General features: G+C 27.9%; 1 protein-coding gene across 1 annotated transcript in view; it reads left to right on the forward strand.

Annotated features, from left to right (window-relative positions):
• The first annotated feature begins 1,611 nt into the window (after positions 1 to 1,611).
• Positions 1,612 to 22,052, forward strand: part of LOC129959635 (liprin-beta-1-like) — an 85,082-nt gene continuing 64,641 nt past the window's right edge. The window contains exons 1-3 of the mRNA XM_056072514.1: positions 1,612 to 1,709; positions 7,364 to 7,492; positions 9,642 to 9,943. Of these exons, the coding sequence (XP_055928489.1) occupies positions 1,703 to 1,709; positions 7,364 to 7,492; positions 9,642 to 9,943 (438 nt within the window). The 5' untranslated portion in view covers positions 1,612 to 1,702. The remainder of the gene's footprint in view (positions 1,710 to 7,363; positions 7,493 to 9,641; positions 9,944 to 22,052) is intronic.

The raw sequence follows: 22,052 nt of genomic DNA on the forward strand, positions 1-22,052 counted from the left end.
TAAAAATATTTCATTTTAAAATAAAGCATGCCCAAATGTTGACTAATGCGTTCCAAAAACGGTACGAGCAATTATTCTAAAATTTAGAAGGCTCCTTAACGAAGTTAACCTAAATAACAAATCCCCTTTTCATTCTTCTCCGTGTTAATTTTTGTGTCACATTTTCATTTTTATCTTTTCTTTATTGTTAATGTTCCTGCTTTCAGTTTCAGTTTCTGTGATCACAAGCTAAGATTCAATTTCTTTTTTATTTTCTTCCTTCTTCATGAATGATTTACAATTTAATTGTACAGGGATTAAAGGTTAAAAAAAATTGGTTGTTAATTTCACCTTTTATCTATTGCAGCTTTTTGAGTTCTCCAAAAGACCCTCTTGTCGGATTCAGAACATTTTTTTCCTTTAATAACATTTTCTGAGCCTATAGACAAAATCGTCCCTGAAGATGGGCTTTTAATTACCATGTCGGGTAGAATCATTCCAGCGTCATTCTAAATGTAGAATTTCTGGCAACCAAGGTTCATTATCTAGACACCAAATTCAGTATCATCAACTTGTATGCCCCTCAACGTTTTGATAATGATTAAACCAAATCTTGTTTTGAATCTTTAGCTTACTCTACTTTTATTTTCGGAGATTTTAACCTTCACCATCCACATCTGGAAGAAATCCATATTTCAGTATTAAGTACCAACTTTGAGAATTGTCTAAACAACTAAAATTTTATTTTTTAACACTAATGTCCCAATACGTAGTTTTATAAAAACACAATCCATTTTAGACCTTACATTTTGATCTACCGATATTTTCAACCAAATATCCTGCTATGTTGCTAAGTCGAAATTTGAAAACGATCCTAACTCTGTGATCATTACCTAATCATCCCTAAATAGCCTAAGTCAGAATTTATGAACAATGAACCAATCGTGTATCACACAATGAACTCATGAAATTATTAATCACATCAACCAATTTTTATTAGAAGAAATCACAGAGAAAGCGATTAAAATCTTCACTCAAAATATATCAAATATAAATATATTTTTATATACGCCTCCAGTTACTTGCAACGAGCACAAAAAATAGTTATATTAGCGAAAAATATCCTCACTCAATTACGGACAATGGAGCGCATGGTCGTAAATGGATAGGGAAACTTCTTCAGTGAAAAGAGATGGTTAGAGGATAATCATTTCTCAGTTGGTAAAGCAGATATACCCCAATCAATGTAAAATGGGAAAGTTATGACATAGTATATAGTTCCAAATGGAGAAGGTTAATCCTATATACCAATCTTAACGGCCACTTTCTACATATTATTTACTCTGTTTTATTTCCAACTATGCCTAAAATAGGATAATTTTTAAATAATAATGCATAATACTTTTATTTTTCATCATAATTTATAGATATATTATTGTTCAAATCAATTAATAATTTTCTTTTCGTATTTTCATGTACCTATTCATGCTCAGATTTTAATTTAACCTTAAAGACAAGAATCTCTTTATTTACTATTCGATTGTGGTGGCCAAATTAATCTTTTCTTTTTTTTTTGTAAGTATTTGTATTTTTTTTTTAGTTTTGTAAGTATTATCTTTAACCGTAGTCATGAAAGTTCACAACATCGAAAACATGGTTGTTTAAACGTTTTTGTTTGTACTGTACTGTTTACTTTTACATTCCATTTCTTATCTAATTGAGGATGACAGGTATATATATTTTTATAAAATTAATTACATGAGTATTAAAAATTTAGCTGTTTGTCTTAATATTCAATTCTATTCTTAATATATATTCTAATAATATTTTATTTATTTATTGATATACACACCTTATTTTACGAATTTAAATTCTAAAATAAAGTTTTGGAATTTCTATCGTAGTTAGTAAGTTTTGCGTTCTGAAATGCAATTTACATGAAAAGACTATTTAGATATTTATTCATTTTTAATGCTATTGTTTTAATTCTCTAAAACATGTATATACAATAAAATTTTTATTTTCCTAAACATTTTTAATTCTAAAAATTTCAATTCTTACCCGCCTCGCATATGATACACATTATTTTTTAAAGAAAAAATTTTTCTGCATCTTTTCTTTCTTTTATTATCGAATTAAATTCCGTACAAAATAGTTTATTTACTTAAAAAAAAAATTCTTTTAACTTGCAGCATACTAGTTTTTTTTTTTAACTATATTATTTGACAATATTAAATATGCAATTTTTTTAAAAAAAAATCTGCTTTAAATAAATGTGTATTTTTAAAAGAAATAAGTATTTGTGTCAAAAGAGATTACGTATTTTATAATATAATTTATCAGTGGATATATCTGTCCCTGTTAAATTTTGTTTACTGACAATTTTTACATTGTAATAAGCAAAATAATTAGTTTATGATAATAAATTATTTCTTTGTTACATCTAAGTTGTCTATAGACCTTTTATTTGCATAACGCCAGTCTCTTTTTAAAACTTAGTTTAATAAATCTACATAATACTTATTAATGTAGCTTTGTTAATAAAGTAATTAATATTTGACATAATGCCTTATTTTAAAATTTATAAAATCAAAATTTTATATGTTGAAAATATACTTGAGACCACTGCACGGTACTTTTTCTGGCAATATTACTCAGTTGGATTGGGAGATATCATAAAGGAATTTTTTCAGAAAGGGAAATATTTATTAAGGGAATGATAAGCTTTTAGTTTTTTCTGATTCTATATAATAAAACGTACAATGCAATGTCATTTCTTTTCCTTTTTGATTCATATGCCTTTCTATATTATATATTTTTCAATTTAAAAAAATATCATTTTCAGGTTTAAAAAAATTACCTCATTTCAATTTCCTGATATATTAGTTATTAAATTATTTTGTACTTATAATGAAGACTATTTTTAGCAATAGATTCATTCAACTGTGGTAACTATCTAAATTTTGATCCTGATGGAACAATCATGACATTTCAAACTAGTCCTGGCTATATTTCTGAATTCAATTTGAAGACATCACTATTAAGCCAGTTGTATGCTGCTGAAATGATAGATTTTATTGTTTGAATTTATTCCACATTTTATCATTGGAATATATGATGTACTTTTTACTCATCATTTTTTTAATTTACTTTATTTTCTATTTTTAAATTTAGTCTATTAATCTGATTAAAAAATGTACCTGATTTAAATTCTCTTTATTAAACTGTTATATTTTAAAGGTAAAGATTTTTAGTCATAGTTTTTAAATCTATAATTGCCTTTTATGTAATCTTTTTTAATACTTTACTTTTTTATTTGTAATTTGAATGTCGCAATATACCTAGTTTTTGGTAGGATAACCTTAAATGATATTAATATTCTGAAGCCTGAGTGTTTGATTTAGATGTTGATAATTTTTTTTCTATGAGTTTGTTAATAATACAGTATATATTTTTCTTTTATTTGTCCTTGTTTTCGAATTGATATAACTGTAGTATTTGCTTGAAAGTTTCAAGATCTTTTCTAAAATTTTTAATGTTATAGCTTTTGAGTAGGTGCTACATTAATATTAAATATGGTAGAGCATTCATGAATATGTAGGATATTTATTGACATAAGTACATGCTCATACATGTAATACAATACATAACATACTATACAAACAGGACTGAATTTAAAAAGAAAACATAATAGCTAAACTTAGTTGGACAAAACACGAAATAGTTAAGGAGAAACACATGGATTATAACAAATGTATTGTAGTATTTTTTCATAAGTGCATTAACATTGCATTGGATTTATTATGCATATTTTGCACATTTAAACAATACTTTTTTTTTTTCTTCTGAAATTGTAAATTAAAGTCTCTTTATTTGTAATTAACTAATGGACAAAATTGGTTAAAATTCTAGTTACACATTTAAATTGGATCTGCTACTATTACTCCTTATTTTATAGAAAAAAATTTTTCTTGTACTAAATTTTTCAGGATATTTTAGTTTTTGAATTTGAGATTAATTAGAACCTATTTAATTTGGTTTGTGATAAGTGTTGGTATATCTTTGTATGTTTGTGTATGAAGCATTAAAAATACCTGCATTAATTATTTTAGCAGAAAAGAAACTCAAATTTTAGAAATTTCTCCTTATTTGAAGAAATTAAATATTATAATGTATTGTAAAATGCTGCTGTTACTGAAGTGAAATGTTATTGCAATACTTTTTTGAAGAGATTTTATGAAAGCCTGATATTTTTATCACATGTAATGAAAATTCAGAAAGATAAACTGAAAATTCCCATTATTTGGATGAGCTCTGATTAGTCGGTATGTTAAAAGAGCATAGCTGTAATTTATAAGTCCAATAAATTATGTATTCAAGAAATATCCAATTCTCTTTTATGATATATTGTGATGTTAGTCATCACCCTGCCTTAATGAGTACTAGGTATAGTTCGTCAATGGATTCTGAGACAACCACATTTCGATGTCTCCATCTCATTAAGGGGTGAGACGCGGAACGATGAGTGCATTTTCAGTGTTCCCTTTGACCTTGGATTTTCCCTATTACATACTAGTGAATATAAACATCTCCTCTTTTCATCTTTCCTTTCGCTCCTGTTTTGAAGAATTAAACCCATCCTAACGCATGCACAAAAACGCGGAGGGTTTTACAATCCGTTGCTGAACTATGCATCTTTTTGATTAGAAATAAATTATAGGGTTTTGTTTAGTTGTGGAAAGAACAGATGAAGAAGGAAAATTTATGCTCATAATGCCCGCAGCATCCAAAATGAGTATTGGGTTGAACGTTTTAATGAAAAATAATCAGAATAAATAAATTATTAGACTTCTCTAGCAATAGGAACCTAGTAACTTTGTATTTACAACAAAATGTATTCATCTAGAAAAAACGCTATTATATATTTAATCAAACCAACTAGCTGATGTGATTCATTCAGCTTGTTTGATTTGCTATATAAACGTAGTGGCCCATTAATTATTCAGGAAAAGATTCATTGTCAAGCAAAGAGTAAAGTGCATTCTATTCTCCTTAGTAAATCTTTTGTATAAAAAGATTTATCTAAAAAGTGTAACAAGTAGGCATATTTCTTTCAATTTGTGTAATTGTTTATCTATTGACTTTATATTTCATATTTGGTCCAAATATAAAACCTATTTCTACCTAGATCATCTCGGTCAGCAATACAATAGTTTTTATGTTTAAGTGAGGTGCTCTTTGAATGTAGAGATTTCATTAATATGTTGAAAAAAAAGTTAAGTATTCTCTAAAAAGATGCCATAATATGAAAAATGTATTCCTATTTCATTATGCGATAGGCTTTGTCATAGAATTTCAACATGTTACTCATTTAATCAAATGATTTGAAGATTGATTTTTTTTATGGTATGTGCTACTGGTGATATAAGAATAGTATTCATGTTTTTTTTATTGTTATTTAAGTTTATAATGCAAAAAAAAAAAAAAAAAAAAAATTATTTATCTTGTGATCTGCCTAGATCATAAAGAATAATTTTTACAAATACTGTTTAAAAATTATTTAAATGTTATCAACTGATTTTTTATAAGTTTCATTGTTAATTCCAAAAGCAAAATCCATTGCTATTTTGCTTATTTAATTAGGAGAAAACTAAATTGTTTTATATTTGTGTTAGGTGAAATAGCTAAAAAAATATTGACATTCTTATTATATCATTTCGGAAACACAGACTTTATATCCTAGCCATATCTTGGTTTAAATTGTTTCAAGACTTTGGGGATAAAGTTGCAGTTCCTTATAATAGCATTCTCTCCCACTTTCAAATGCCCCCCCCCAGATGAATTTGTCAACAATTATTTCTTTCCAGTATCCAACAGTAATCGAAATCAAATTGTAATGTAATATCAGAAATTGAAAGACACTGAATGTGATATCTAATTTCCTTGATACTTTTTTCCATTTCCCTTATGTCTAAATATTTGGCCTTTCTCTTCATTAATTACATTTAAATTTTCAGATTAGTCGTCCAGATGTACAAATGTAAAATATAAATTTTTAAGTTTGTATCATTTTACTGTCTCAAAATTTACTAATATCCCTTCAGAGATTTTAGTTAGGGTCTTTGCTTTCCAAGGGAACTGTTCTAATTGTTATTTGTATCCGTTTCTTGTAATTACCTCTTCATTTTGTCAAACACTTGTCAAAGGTAAGGTTAATTTTCTTATAGAATTGACATTTAAAGACATTGAAATCTGTTTCAACTAAAGTATAAATGTGTTTGTGAAGTCAGCACCCTTTAATAGTTTGTGTGAAATTAGCATCTAGTAGTTCCTGTATGGTGCTTATATTGTAATCTTGAGACCTATTTTTAATTGTAGATTTTTGCTTAGTAACTGAAAATAAGCATAACAGTTGTACTCAGTACTCTTACATTAAACATTAAGGGCAAGAATGTAATCATACAATTAAAAATTAATAGAGGATAAAGTTTTATTTATATTATTTGCATTTCCATATCAAAAGTATAACTTTATGGTCCTTGAATTTTATAAAATAGGTCCTTAAAAAGTTATTGATGCCCCCCCCTCCTTTAATAAAAGAGTTGGAGAGTAAAGGACTAAATCATTTTTTTTTTTAATTAGCTCCACTTGATACCTTCTCTTAACCAAAATTATATAGGGGCCCGTGGCAGATCTAGGTATTTTGCAATCCTTGATAGTATACATAATGAAGCTCTCCCTTTTAATGAACTGATCAATTTTGTTTCATTTTTTCAATAAATCTTGATCAACAATTAATGATTTATTTTAGGTTAATTTTTATTATTGCTTTAAAAAATATATATTATTTATTATGACCTGCGATTATGCAGTGCCCACATTTGTGTACAATATATTGCAGCAGATGCTTGGTGTTTATAAATACTGTAATTATAAAGTGAACATAATAAAATGGGTAAGAATTTGACCAAATATACTTGACAAAATTTTATTGTAATACAGAATTTGTAGTTTTTACACATTTTTTGACTTCTACTCTGCTTTCAGCCCAGTAGCACTAGGTAGAAATCTACCATATAGAGGTAAATCTTCATTGCATTGTTTTGTAGCAATTTAGCTTTCTAAAAAAAATTGATTGTGGACCCCCCAAAATTCTTATATTTAGAATAAAAGTCAAACAAAAACTATTTTGGGGAATATAATACTCTAATTGAATTCTAAGCTTTCTCTTCCTCTTTCCCATCATCCCTTAAATCAGTTTAAAAACCATATCTTCATGACTATTCTTGTGTGACTATTTCTTGTATTTCTAATAATTATTACTTAAATTTGTTTTCAAATATTTTTTAATCTTATTTGACTACTCTTTTGTTGAATTTGACAGATTTTTGCAATTTAGAGATGTATGGAGGAAATCCTTTTCATGTTCCTGATGGCCATCCGAGGGATGCAACCCTTGATGCTAGTCAAGTATTAGCTGCAGCTTTAGAGCAAATGGATGATATAATTGCAGGTAATTAATGTTTTCTATTAATTAGTGTCTTATTCTGTTTAATGTTTCTTTTACTCTTTTAAAATCAGTTCATCAACAAATTTTCTCTTTAAAGATTTATTTTTATAATAAACTTCTCATGAAATACTTTTAGGCATCTCTGGAAATTTCTCCTTTTTGTTCATTATTAAATTTGTTCTTTATTTCCTTTAGAAATTGTATTAAAATTTGAGCCATAAAATATTTTTTGTATTTTTTATAAAGAAAGCATACATAAAAATTATAATTTAGATTGAAGGAATTTAGAACAGTGCATGCTCACAAAGATTTTTAGATCAAAATTTTGTTCAATTCCTTGTATATTATTTAGAATGCAAGGATTTACTTATGTATGTAATTTTAGGTTTGTTGTAGGTATATTTACCATCCATGTTGAGCAGTCCCTTAAGTCAAGAAAAGGCTATTTCTAATTTGATGTATTAATTAATAAAATTCATAATTTTTATTACAAATTATTTACTCAGATTTAAGTATTCAGTAGCTAGCTTCATCCCCCCCCCCCCTACTTAAAATAGTTCAATCAAGTTTTTAAAAAGCTAAGAGGTATTTCTTTAAAAAAGTTTTTAAAGGAACACAAAGTATATATTTTTTAACTAATAAAACTTGTATAAAAGACTAATAAACTTTATATAAGAGAAAGAATTTCATGAGGGTATGCACTTTTATCTTTTCAAGATTTTCATTTTCACATATACTTTGTGCTGGTTTTCTGTCTGTAAAGTAATAGTGAAACTTATGAATAACAATGCTATCTATAATGATATTTCCTTTTGATCCTTCTAAAATTCTTATTTAATATACTGTGAACCTGCATGCAGCAGTAATTGCTTTATCTGTCTACAGTAATAACTTTTCTTCTTCAGAAAGCTGATAGTGTATATAACCTAAATTTTTTCCCACTACTGTACCAAATGTTTTTAATATGTATCTGAATTTTTAGATAGGCTAAAATATATAGGGTGTTTCACCATCAATGTGACGAACTTGCAGGGGGCACAATGATATTGTGTATATTTTTATATTGCTGACTATTGCTTGTAAAATTTTTATTTTGAAATTGTAATATGAGTTAAATAATTTAAAGTCTAAAAATATATTTGTTATGTTCAAACTGTCTATAACAATAACCTGTCTCTAACAATATTTTATCTAGGTATGCAATATTGCTGTAGACAGGTTTCACTGTGATTGTTTACTTTTTAAGTTTTAATTTATTATTCCTAGTAAGTAGCAGGCTTGAGATACCAGAAGTGTTGGAGTTGCAGTTGGAGATTTTAGAAGTGTCAAACATTTTATGTGACTATTTAATTTTAAAAACTGTATAATACATTAATGGTTTTAAAATATAAATTTTAAATCTCTAAATAATAGGAAGTGTACTGGAAAGTGTCTTAAATATTCACCCAAATACAACAGAGTATTTCATTATTAATTTGATCTTTTATTTGAAACTTTTCTAACCAAATGGCATCAACGAGAATTCATTTGAGTGGTTTCTGATATTAATATGTGGTGCCATGAATCTTAATTATTATCTCATGTTTCTTGCTTTTTTTTTTTTTTTTTTTTTTCATTCTTTCTGTATTTTAGATGATATTATGATCAGTAATTTTCAGCTGTGTTTTTTATTGTAATTTTGTTTTTCAATTTCATATGTTATTAAAAATGGAATTCAGCCATGAGATCAGCTTCCCTTTTAATTATGAAGAGTGAAGTGTTGAAGCAGAATTATAAATGTGAATTAGTCTGAAGTTACTTACTATTAAACAACCTAAATATGGTTAATTTTGAAAAACATTTATAGAAATTACAAGGGAGGGAGATGCTAAAAATTACAATTAGTATCAGGTGAAAATTGTAATAAAGCTTATTATTTATGACTTCTGTTACTTCATAAATGTTATTGAATTGTAACATAGCATGAAATTGTCAATTATAACTCTTATTATACCATTGAATTTGCTGTAATATGATTAGATTGAAGTTTCCTTCGCTTTTATACCATTAAAGTTTTCATTTTTTTTTCTCTGACTGTTTTCTTTCAAGTGCTATGATCTCTATTTTTATTGATTAAGCTAAATTTTTCATCAATGCTTCCTTTCTTTTGCAGCCACAAATCATGAATTAGAAGTCCAGGCTTTAGAAAAAAGGAATTCGTCAAATTCCAAGTCTTTAAACTCTTCCAATGAACTATTTTGCTCGAATACTTTTTATCCTGCTAAAGTGTCTGATGCTCAAGAGAGTGACTGTAGTGTTTCTATAAATCATGTTTTAGAAAACTTAAAAGATTGTATTTTAGCAAATGATGGGAATGATAATTTTGTTCAAAACCAAGAATTCAATATATCATCTGCGAAAATTGTTTTTGATTGGCTTCATAAACAACTTAAAGATAAAGCAGCTGGTGCTGAGGTAAGAAATATCTTTTTTTATATAATTATTAAAAATAAGTGCAAAAATAGAAAAGATACACTGGTAGTAATATATAGTTGATATACAGATACTTCTGCCTTTACTGTAACTTTTGCCTTAGTACTAATTTCAGAGGTTTCCGATGGATTTTATGTTAAAAGCTATATATATTTGTTTGAGGCTTCATAAATGTTATTTTCTGTTACAAAAGATATGTTCAAAATGAAGATGAAGTTGTCACAGTCTTGCAGTTTATTTTAAATCTTTTGTGACTAGTAAATGGTTTTCAAGACTAAGAGATTTTTTCATTGTTTCACTTTTCAAGGATGTTGCAATATATATATATATATATATATATATATATATATATATATATATATATATATATATATATATATATATATATATAATGTGTGTGTGTGTTCATTGAAGTGCTTTAAATTATCAATGTTTTTAAAGCATATAAGCCATGAAAGTTTCATTCATCATGTTTTTGTAACATCTTAAATTACTAATCAAAAATAGCTATGAAAATTATTAGAGATATCAAGGAGTCTATAAAATTATGCTGTATATCATATTAAAATGGATTTGAAATATATTTTGAGTGTGATGTTATCACATTCATTATCAAATGTATAATGCCATCTACTGGATATATTTTTAATTCTGAATCTATAAAATGAAGATGGTTTTTGCATTTTTTTAAAAAGAGATTTCATAATTCTTTACACTGATATATGTTGCAATGATTAGAATAAATAGTAATCAAAGTATGCTGTATCAGGCAAAGAAGGCAAGTGAGGCAATACTTCCCTCCTCATTTTTTTTATCCAAATCCTTTTTGTGGTGCATGAATTTGCATTGTACCTGCTTATGATGACTGCTTTCTGTTGAGGAAGGCTGGGTACTTTTTAAAACCTGGTATTTACTCCATCTAATTGTCAACAGCAAAAGTATGCAGTTATGATTTAACCTAGTTCGAGCTCGTGGAAATTAATCATGAGAATTCCATCAAATCAGCAGTACCTTTTGTAGATTGTAATCCTGGTTTTGGAGTATGTAATGGGACGTTTTGAAAAAAAGCCCTTGACCTCTATGATTAGATCATCATAAAGAAATTCATTCCCAGGCACTGCATGTTTGGGAGTATGTGTGGAGAATTCAGTTGTCTAAGACACATTGAAGGTATTATTTAGAATATTGGTCAAAGAAAATTTCAAACATCAGTTTGGTTTACAACTACAATTTTGATAAAGAAACGAAGTAATTCCTCATCTTTTCAAATGATAACCATTTGAGGGGCAGTGAGCAGCATTTGCAACGAATAGACCTACATTGATGAAATTTGGTTGCCAGAAAGAATTTTTGATGTAATGAAATTTTGAAGCTTATTTTTATCTCAATATATAGATGGTAGGACTGTGCCTATTTTCGATTTTTCGATGCCAGTTTTTGAAAAATATCGATATCATGATCATGAATAATAGTTCACGATGAATCGCGATACAACAAATAGATATTCACTATTTTCGTTTTGGTTACAGGTTAGTGCTTATTTTTGATGCTCTTCATTCTTTACCACCCTTTTCCATAATTTTTGTTAATATTTCTATAAACACTGTCATATTCTAATATATAAAACTATTTGTTTTAAACATGTCACTTTGGAATAAGCTGTTTTATGTTTCCTGATTGAATGATACCGTTATGGAAAAAATAATTCCGGTTATCAGAAGGTTGTTCACTGAAACTGTTAATAAATATTCATATTCAGAAAAACGCAAAAAGGATTCATTTAAATTCAATCCACAATTTTATTCGCAGCTGACATTTTCACACTCAAGCGAACTCGCATAAAAAAAGTTCCCGTTATACCTCCGCTTCCGCCTGCGATTGAATTGCTTGCTGAACTCCTTTCAAAACTAATTTTAGTACTCGATCGATCATGGTCGAACTGCCAATACTTATAAAAAAATTAATACATATCGAATTGCCGATACTTATCTAATTTTCGATATATTTTATTTTCGTTAGTGATCGAATTTGCATGATTATTGAGAATCAGCCCTGACAATATTTTACAAATCTTTTTTGATTTCAAGGCATTGTTTTGCATATGGGGGAAAATGTGTTTTTCTTTTTAATCCGCATGCTTTTCTGCAGTATGCGCTTTTATACTTCTAAAAGTGTATAATGTTTATTTTATATCTTTAAAAAATGCTCTTTTCTAATTTCATTATATATTTTTTATTAGAATACAATTATTTTTATTTAAGATAATGCATATTTTTAATGGATAAATTTTATTACTCCAATTTATTTCACTCTTGCGCTTCATTCAAATTTTCATGCAGTTTAAAAGAATTTTTTTTTATTCATGCTGTTTTTTTTATTTTCAAATTAATTAATATCAGTACTGTGAATTAATTTAAAAATTCCTGCATTCAATTGACTTAAGAAATTTTTTTGTGAAATTATTATTTTTCTGTTTTTAATGTATAGATATTTTAATGGTCATTTTTCAGTCTTTTAACTGTTTTTTATATTATCCTTTTTTTCATCCCCTTCTTCATTCTAATTTTTCATATTTAATTTTAAATTTTTTATTTCATTTTAAATTTTATAATATGCTAAAATGTTCATAGAAAAATAAAAGATGACTAGCTAGAATTTTAATATTCAGAAACACAGCATTGTACTTGAGTGTTGGTTATTTTTTCTTTGAGTTTATATTAATAATGATATATAATGGCATATTTTTCTTATATCTGATCATGATCAGGAGCTTTTCTAAAATTTTTAATGTATCACATGCGTCGGTACATTAATTTACCTCCATAATATTTGTCAATGTTTTAATCATTTTGGAATTACTATTTTTCGTCTCTTTTTGAGTTTTTAAATACTAAATTGAATGATTAATTTTAGTTATATAACATACCTATTGTTAAAATTCTAGTTCATATTTAAATTAAATCTGCCAAAAATACTATTAAAATAAGAATAAAAATTTATGTAATTCATATACAAAATTAAATTTTCAAGACATCAGATTTTGAATTATGATTTATTAAAACTACTTAAATTTACTTTAAATGGCTTTATTGTGTCATTTTCTTTTCTTTTTTTTTTATGTAGAACTAGCCGCCTTTGGCGACCAGCCGGTTCGCCAGTATTACCGCTCGCTACAATTTTCAATTAAATATTTTAAGTAACTTGTCTCTTAATAGCTTTTCAAACAAAACATTTTTAATCTTCAAATTTTGATAGTCATACCAAACTTATACTGTTGTTTAGATCGTTTCGTTCAATTTACTATATATATTTTGCTAATTTGTTGTCATTTCCGGTAAAACTTCAACTTTAATTTTAAGTGGAAATGATGAAATTGCAATTAATATAAAGATATTTTTTAATAAAACCAAGCATTTTATTTTATTTACCATCTTTATTGTTATTTATTTATTATTATTATTGAATATGAGTATTGCAAACAGAATCGCTCGGTATTTAAGTCTTATGTGAACTACAAAATATTTTTCATAATTTATGTAATATCTCAAACAATAATTCAACAAAAATTTCTCAGATTCAGCATATAATTCAGTTTTTAGTTTTGCTTTCAAAAGGATTGAAATGAAATCAATAAAAATATTTTGTTCCGGCATATAAATATATTTCAAAAATTATGAAGTCTAAATTTAATGCAGGAAGGTATCAGATTCTGAGAAATATTCTGGACACACCGAATTTTAAATAAATGAATATTTCTATTTTCCACGATCAACTAAGACTTATTTATGAAGTTTTGAATGTTAAAAATTTAGAAAAACTCAACATTTTCATAATCTTAGGCCAATTAATCTTGAGAAACCTGCGCGCTGATTGGCGTATTTTCTTTGAAACGATCGATAGAAAATCTAAAATTATACTTTTTTTATTGAATAGTGATATTCAAATTTTCATAAATCAGTCAGTTTAAGTGATTGATTTAGTTGATTGGAAATTAACTCTTTTTATTTAAAATATTAGTGTTTCAAGAACATTTTGTTATTCGTGATTTCTACAGCAGAAGCTTTATGTAAAATCAAAAATTCGTTATTTATTAGAGCATTTATTGAATCAAGTTACATAAAATATAATCATTTTCCATTTAGACCATTTTAGCAGATCTGTGTTTTACTAAAGGTTTACAAATTAGCTGTGTGGCCCTGATTTGAATGGATATCCTGTTCATATTAAACAAAACTTGCCTTAAAATAAAACAAATAAAACTGATTTATTGGATTAATAATATAGAGAGTGTAAAAAATCATAAAATAATTTTTCTTGGGTTTTTTTTTTTTTTTTTTTTTTTTTTTAGAAAAAATATTTCATATTTGTTTCATTTCTTACAGACACGTGCCGAAAATTATATTTTTGCAGATTTCATTTCCCAAAAGATTTAATTTATTTTTAATTGGAGCTTTAATCAATCTGATGGCAACACTTTGAAAAAGCTAATTTTTTCCCATGAATGCGAAACGTGCTCGTGCAGCTTAAATTTTATTTTTATTTTGTACGAAAAAAATTGTTGAAAAATATAGTTAAAATATTTATTTAAAAATTCATTAAAAATAGAAATTTAATTTTAAGGTTAAAACATTGGTATCATTTAAAAGATAAATTTTTGATCTTTAACTTCATGTAAAAATATTTTTTGTGCGGTAATATTTTCGGAAGTTATAGCAGAAACACGCCAAAATTTCGCTTAATTTTTAAATAAATAAAATTCTAATTAAAAATTCGAAAAAATAACCCCCAGGTGCACATTCCCGGCCTCCAAGGTATACACGTGCCAAATTTGGTAGCTGTAGGTTGAATGGTCTGGCCTGTAGAGCGCCAACACACACACATACACACACACACATTGAGCTTTATTATAAGTATAGATATAGATGAAAGGAAAAGTTTTTTAAGTCAGCAGTAAAAAGGGTAAAATTTTAAAAATTACTATATTGAAAAAACGCAATATTATAAATTGTAACATGCAGACATTGCTTTGGCACTGACACACTTTATTAAAAGGGTTTTAACACAATTATTTTTGAACTATTTTTATTCTGAAGAAAAAGAATATTTTTTATTATATGAATTGAAAATTCCTTTTATTTGGAGTCTCTCTGAGCAGTCAGTACGTTAAGATATGCTATTTATAACTTACTAGCTGGTACCTGACGTGTTGCTGCCACACAAGAAATAATTTTGCAAATATAGCTTGAAATATAAAACAGCTGTCTTGTTTAATGATAGAAAAGAATATTTATTTTCTTATCGGCAATGAATACGTTAATTGAAATTTAAGGATATATAAAGAAGTACAAATAATTTTTTTTTTACTTTATTATTCAAGTGCTTTAGGTTAGATAATATTTTTTTGTTTTTCTGTCTTCAGCAAAAACAAATAAATTTCTTGACTGTCCGACTCGTAAGCATCCAGCATGCAACTGGCCATCCATGTAAAAAACATGGATTTCTAGGTTCAATCCGCACACTTGAGGTGATTGACCTTGCGCTTTGTTGGTGGTCATCGAGAATGTAAGTCGACTGGGGAACTGCAGTCGTTTGAAATCAAAAAGCTTGTCGGTGGGAATGATTAGAATGCTTGGAATGAGCACATCTTCAATGGGCTTTCCATTAAGAATAGTTGCCTCGCTTCTTGTCATATATTGGTCTTTTGATTCTAATATGCGTGATCAAGTAGCACAAAAACGTTCTTTCAATTCTTGTCGCATGTTGATTTTGAGATTCTGAAATACGTGAGTTCGTAGTTCGTAAACGACCTGCTTCATTGCTCATTTGTCGTTCTTCGTTTATTTGAGAAAATCAAATTCGCCTGTTTCTACGTGCTGTGACGAACGTTTGGGAGGCATATTTTTTGACGAAGCAATTAAAACGACATACGCGGGTATAACCGAAATATCGTTTCTCGATTCTCTGAATAAATAGAAAAATTACAATTTGCACTGGAAAATTTCCATTATATATAACTCAACTTGATAGGCATCGATAACAATAATTCTATTTATATGAGTGAGATAAACTCTCAAAAATATGTCCGGTTTACCGCAGACAAAATATTATGCACGCTGAATGACAACATCCTGTGTAGATGACTCTTCATTAATAAGAAAATATTAGCGCTTACACTACATAATTTTACTCTCATTGATTGGCATCAATCATAATAATTTTATCTTGTTTGAGATATGTGCGATTAACGCCGAAAGACATGCTGTTTGTCTTTTGGCAGTGATCGATTTTAAAATATAACCTTCGCGCAAGCAATAAGTTAAGTTTCATCACACTCGGTTGAAGGTACTCCAGCGCATAAGGTACGAACAAACAAAATTGTATTTTTATATATTAGATAATAGCTATAAATAATTAATATAAGGATATATCGAAAAACCATTAAAAAAATCGAAACCATTAACGAAAAACCATTAACCATATTAAAAAAAAAAAAAAAAAAAAATTCTGAGAAATTAATTTTGGGCACAGTTTATAACAAATATTTTTATTATAATGAAATTCAAAATGATATTGCTTTTTCGAATCGTTGAATCACATTATTCTGCAGCTGTTAAAATTGCTGTAAAAGAAAACAAAAAAAATGCTTTGCTTTTATTTAAACTTAGAAAAGTTTAAAGCAGGTATATTGAATAAAATTTTCATGTGATAAGTTTTGTTAATTTTGAAGCAATGCGATATATTGACTCACGTTGGCGTTAAAAAAGACTTTTAAAGAATGCTTCAATTCTCATTTTTACTTTCTCGTATACAAAATTTAGAGAAAATATTGCAATCGTCAAAAAAAGTCGTACTCAAGATTTCAATGAATCTCCACGTGTCATACCTCTTTGAATTCGAAAACACATTTTCGGAAAATATTCGTCTGTGAGAAAGATAACACAAAAACACTTTGAGCTAGATGGATGCAATTTGGTATACGGTCTTCACGCCACCAAACTTGTAGGTTTCGATCAACTTTTTAACATCCGTTTAAAGGAAATTTGTTTGTCTGTCCGACTGTTCGAATATAAGTTAGCAGGATAACTACAAAACGTAGAGCACTAGATAGTTAAAATTTGGTACACCGATTTAATATCTATTGTGTTCACATCTGTCGAAATTTGAACCAAATCCAACAAGGAGTTCACCGCATGTCGATCTGTACTTTCAGAAATATGTAAACGCGATAATTTTAAAATGTTGCGACTTAAATATATCAAATTTTGGATGTAACTTTGTGACAATAAGTGTAGTTTTGAGTCAAATTTTGGTTTTAATCGATTGAGAAGTATGTATTTAAAACCCAAATTCGCTTTTTGGATACTTTGACCGCGTGCCGAGCATGCTTATTTAGAACATGGCATTGTTCTATCATCAGTTTCATGGCAGTTTAGCTAGTCGTATGATGATAGCCATAGGAATGCTTTAGTTCTTAGCTTTATAAAATTGCAAATAAAATTATTTAATAAAATGAGTCAAACAAGGAGAAATTTACTTTTCCATTCCAGCCATGTTGGATCTTAATTGTTGTTGCTTATATAAAAATCAAATACAAAATTTGTGGTCATGCTGAATTTCTACATCACTATCGACATTTTCAGAAATGTTGTATCAATCTGAAATTTTATTTTAATTTTAAGATAAGTTGAAAAAACTCGCAGATCTTTATTGTTAATCTTATAAAAGTTTACTTAATTTCTTTGGTATTACTGTTTTTCATTTTTATGATAATTTCTATGCTTTTGTCAAATCCAAAAAGGCATAATTTTAAATTAGAAGATGTTGCGCAAATACAGAAATAAATATTAAAATTTAAAAAGTAAGCAATTAAAATTGATTTTTAAGAATTTTTTTTCAATAAAAACTATGCTTAGAAAATAAGCAGTTTACGATGCATATTCATACAAAAGTGCTTAATTTTGGGGGCTAAGGTGCTTAAAAGTACTTAATTTTTGCCGCAGTTTCTCACTACGCCCCCTGTATGATGAACGATGCCAGAATAAAGCTGTGTGATATATGCTGTATATGTAACTTAACTCATAGAACACAATGTTCCTTTCAAAAATAAATAATTTGAAAATAAGTCAGTGATATTTCCGACATTGAATTAAAAAAGAACTTAAATGTGTGTTGAAACAATTAAAACGGTTTGAATCTAAGCTTAAGAATAAAAAATATTGCAATTTAATTTTTTCTAAAAATATCGATATAAAGGGGGAAGATGTATGACGGATATTTAAATTGCAACTAACATTTTGCTCTTACGTAATCTGCATGTAATTAATCTCATCGAATCTAAGCAACTTAGTTCATGAATCAAGGACTGAGAGCCACATGTATTCCAGATGGTTATCTTTCCGAATATTGGATGCACCCACTGCTGCGTTCACAACGGAATAATATTATTTAGTCCGTTTGTCCTCTTAAATGCGCCCATTTTCGATATTCCACAGTTTAGTGTCGCTAGAAGATGGTACATAAGCCTTTCATTAGTCGTAATCATTTTCATCCTTAGATAGTTCGGTGTATCTTGTTATAAAATTTATTCAGAGATCTTTCTTCTAGTTTTCATCATTATTCTTTAAAAACTATAAAAATTTGTCCTAATGAGAATGTAAATATCTATAATGTAATAAATCTCAAACTATAGTGCACTGGCGAAATTGACTCGAGCGAGAGATTTTGCTTTTCGTAACTGGAATTTGGCGATCCACAAATCGATCCATTTTTAGGTTTCGCCATAAGAGCGGGACTGCTAATCAGCCAGGCCATAAACTATCAATCGAAACAAATAGTAGTTGAAAGCAGCAGCTTCTGGAGAGTACGGTGAATGGGGTAAAGCCTCTTATTTCAGCGTTTCCAAATATGTCATGAGATATGTGGCTTAGTATTGTCGTGTCATTGTTGATATTCTCGCTGTTTCTCCTTCAATACTCAGCTCTGACGTATCATTTGCATTCAGTATCGATCCTTTATAATGATTTCACTCGATTTAAACAGCTCATAATATTTCACTACGAATGGGTCCCCACTAAATCTAGAGCATAATCTTGCTCTATGAGTAATCGGTCTGGAGCGTTGAAAGTACTCATAACATGTTCTTTCTCTAAGAGCAGCCTCACCGTGACTACTTGAGAGCATTCGATGCGTCTCAGCCTTCTTCGTATGGAAGCAAAAGATGAGAATTTTTCTCGAAAACCAACATCTTTGATCGAGAATAATTTTATGCAGCAAACCTTAATTCACTACTGCGATGCTGCCGTTATGTTGACAGACGTCCAAGCTTACTTTGTGGCATTTTTGATCTGCTTATTGCTACCAATACTTAACTCGACATATCGAAAATCGGCGGAAACAAAGTTGTGTACTCCTAATCAATAATAAAGTATTGGATGTTTAAAAATCGGTTTCTTTTGAAGTGCAATGTTGCAATCACATAGCCGGATTAAATTCTCTAAACTTCATAACTTAATCAAACATATATGATTCTTCATAATTTTTAACTTTCTTTTCTGATACTTATAACTTTCTTTTCTGAATTTTTTTTAAGATAAGTTCCTTCACTTTTTATTTCACCTATATATATAAAAAATTCTGATCGTATAACGATTTAAAAGTATGTATGTTAGATTTTTTCTGACCCCACCCCTCTCGATATTCACTACTTGTTTGTTTTCACTATTATGATATGTTATCTTACCATTCTAATAACATCCTTTCTCACCTTAGAAGAAATTGCTATATGAAACGGTTAATTAAACCCTACAAATTGTTGCGGCACTTATTTTGATTTATTAACAATTTATTATAAAATGCTAGTTTCGTATTTATATTCATTTCAGGCAACACAACTTTTCTTATTTGATTCTTTCTATATTAAACTCAAAGCCATAATGTTGCGTTAGCTTATTTATTTTTACCTTTGAACCGTTTTATAAAATGCAAGGAATCTGATAATGTCTTGTTTTATTATTTAGCAAAGCATCTAAAATCGGCTTGATTTTTTGAGGATAAGAGAATTCTTTTTTGGCACCTTGTTAGTTAAATACTCTTTTATTTTCGAGAGGTAAAAATTTCTGAGTAATTTTAAATTAATGTGAAAAATATATTTAATGGCTACTACTTTTTATTAAATTACAATTTAACTAGTTTTATTTTAAACTATTTTAATATACATTCAAAGATTATGTAATGCAGTTCGTTAGGTAATAATACGATTAAAATATTTAATACGATCATTGCTGTTGAAGGCTTGTAGCTCATTCCCTTAGAAGTCGCTTTAAATATTTTTAGAAGCCTTTTAGAAATCATTTCGTGGCAACATTTGATTGACTATTATTAATTGTGCACACTATATGATGCACTATCGAATTATCGACGTGAACGTGTTAACTGAAAAATTATCATAGTTGGATTTTCTTGCATGCAGATTTTACGTCACAAACTAAGAGGTCTGAACAGTTTGGAAGCTATTGTATATTTAGCTAAGTATTTCTTATTTCCTCACCATATGCTCACTATATTTAAACCCATCTGTTAACACCCTAGCTGTGCGAACCAGAAATGGCAAACCTATGACCTTGTATTGCGTAGAAATGCGTCAGTATCGTCAGTCTGTGTAGAATATATTGGAAAATTAGGAAGCGGATGATTTCTAAAAAGCAGACGTGCAGTTTTTAAAGAATTCTTGGCATTTCATATTACTAAAATGAATTTATTATCATTATTATTTTGCCCATCTTGATCGAACTTGATATTCTGCTCATGAAGTAAAAGCTCCAATTTCATAGAATTGAGAGATGCAATTATGGAATTCGGATACTTCCCAATCGAGCGTGAAAAACATGAAATTTATAAATCTAATTTCCTAAAAGTGAACACAAGCATGATTAAAAACAATTGAAATAGTCAAAATGAATTAAATTTTATTAATAACTGTAGAAGAATACTTAAATAATTTTGTAATGTATTTTCAACAATTTATTAGAATAATTTTGTTCCCCCTAAAAAAAATGTTGGGAAAAAAATTTCCCGTCTTATTTGAGCAAAAAAAGTAATTGAAATTCTTAATTTAATTGAAATAAAATATTTGAATTTTTATTTCAGTTTAAATTAGGAATCTTATTTAAAAACTTTTAGATTTTTATTAAACTTGGGCCGCGACGAATTGATGAAAATTTTAATTGTGTAGTTAATGTGGCTTTTGCTATAGAGTCCTAAGACTACTGGCAGGCATAATCTTTAATTTCGAAAGGTATTTGTACGAATACCGATCGTATATTTTTAGTCAAAAATTACGAAATCATTATTTCCATCACGTTTCCATTACACTTTTCCATCGTTTATTTTGTGTATTATAGGCACCGAATCAAGGAGTCCATTTCGTCCAGTTTACTGCTACTGATTGCATTTTGCCTGGCCGCATTTCATAGTCGCTGGGAATCTCAATTTTCTTTAACATTTAAATCTACCGCTAAGAAAAGTATACTTTTCTATTATACTTGCATTCTTAAGATTGCATTTTTCATTAATGGGATCGCTTAAATGGCAGAGAAAATTAATATATCAAGGAGTATGTATAATTGTGCTGTTTTGCTTGTGTTTTTCCTGAAATTGAATTCAGATTATAATACTCGTATACTCAGATTATAATACTTCTCTAAAACCTATAAAAAAAAGAACATTGCCAAAAGACATATTAAAATAAGGAGAATTAAAAAAAAAAAGTGGTAGAATAGTTCAAAGTGTAAAAAAAAGAGAGCAAAACTTTAGTTAATTTCTTATTAATGTTTAATTTTTGGCCTTTTAAAAAGTTGAAAGTGTTTTTTCTTTTATATTATATAACACGAGTGAAAAATTTGGATGAAATCGGCCCAGTCGTGAAGGAGATGTGGAATATTTATATACATATACATGCATAGCCACACTGAATTATTTTTGTTTAGATTTATAAAAGTCATTATGGCTATGTGTATATAAGAAATACCAAATATTATACCTGCATATTATAAATAAATGTTTTGAAAAATAATTAGATGTATTTCCGTAAAAA

The sequence above is a fragment of the Argiope bruennichi genome, chromosome X2 (assembly GCF_947563725.1).
Source record: "Argiope bruennichi chromosome X2, qqArgBrue1.1, whole genome shotgun sequence".
In the NCBI taxonomy this organism is placed as follows: Eukaryota; Metazoa; Arthropoda; class Arachnida; order Araneae; family Araneidae; genus Argiope; species Argiope bruennichi.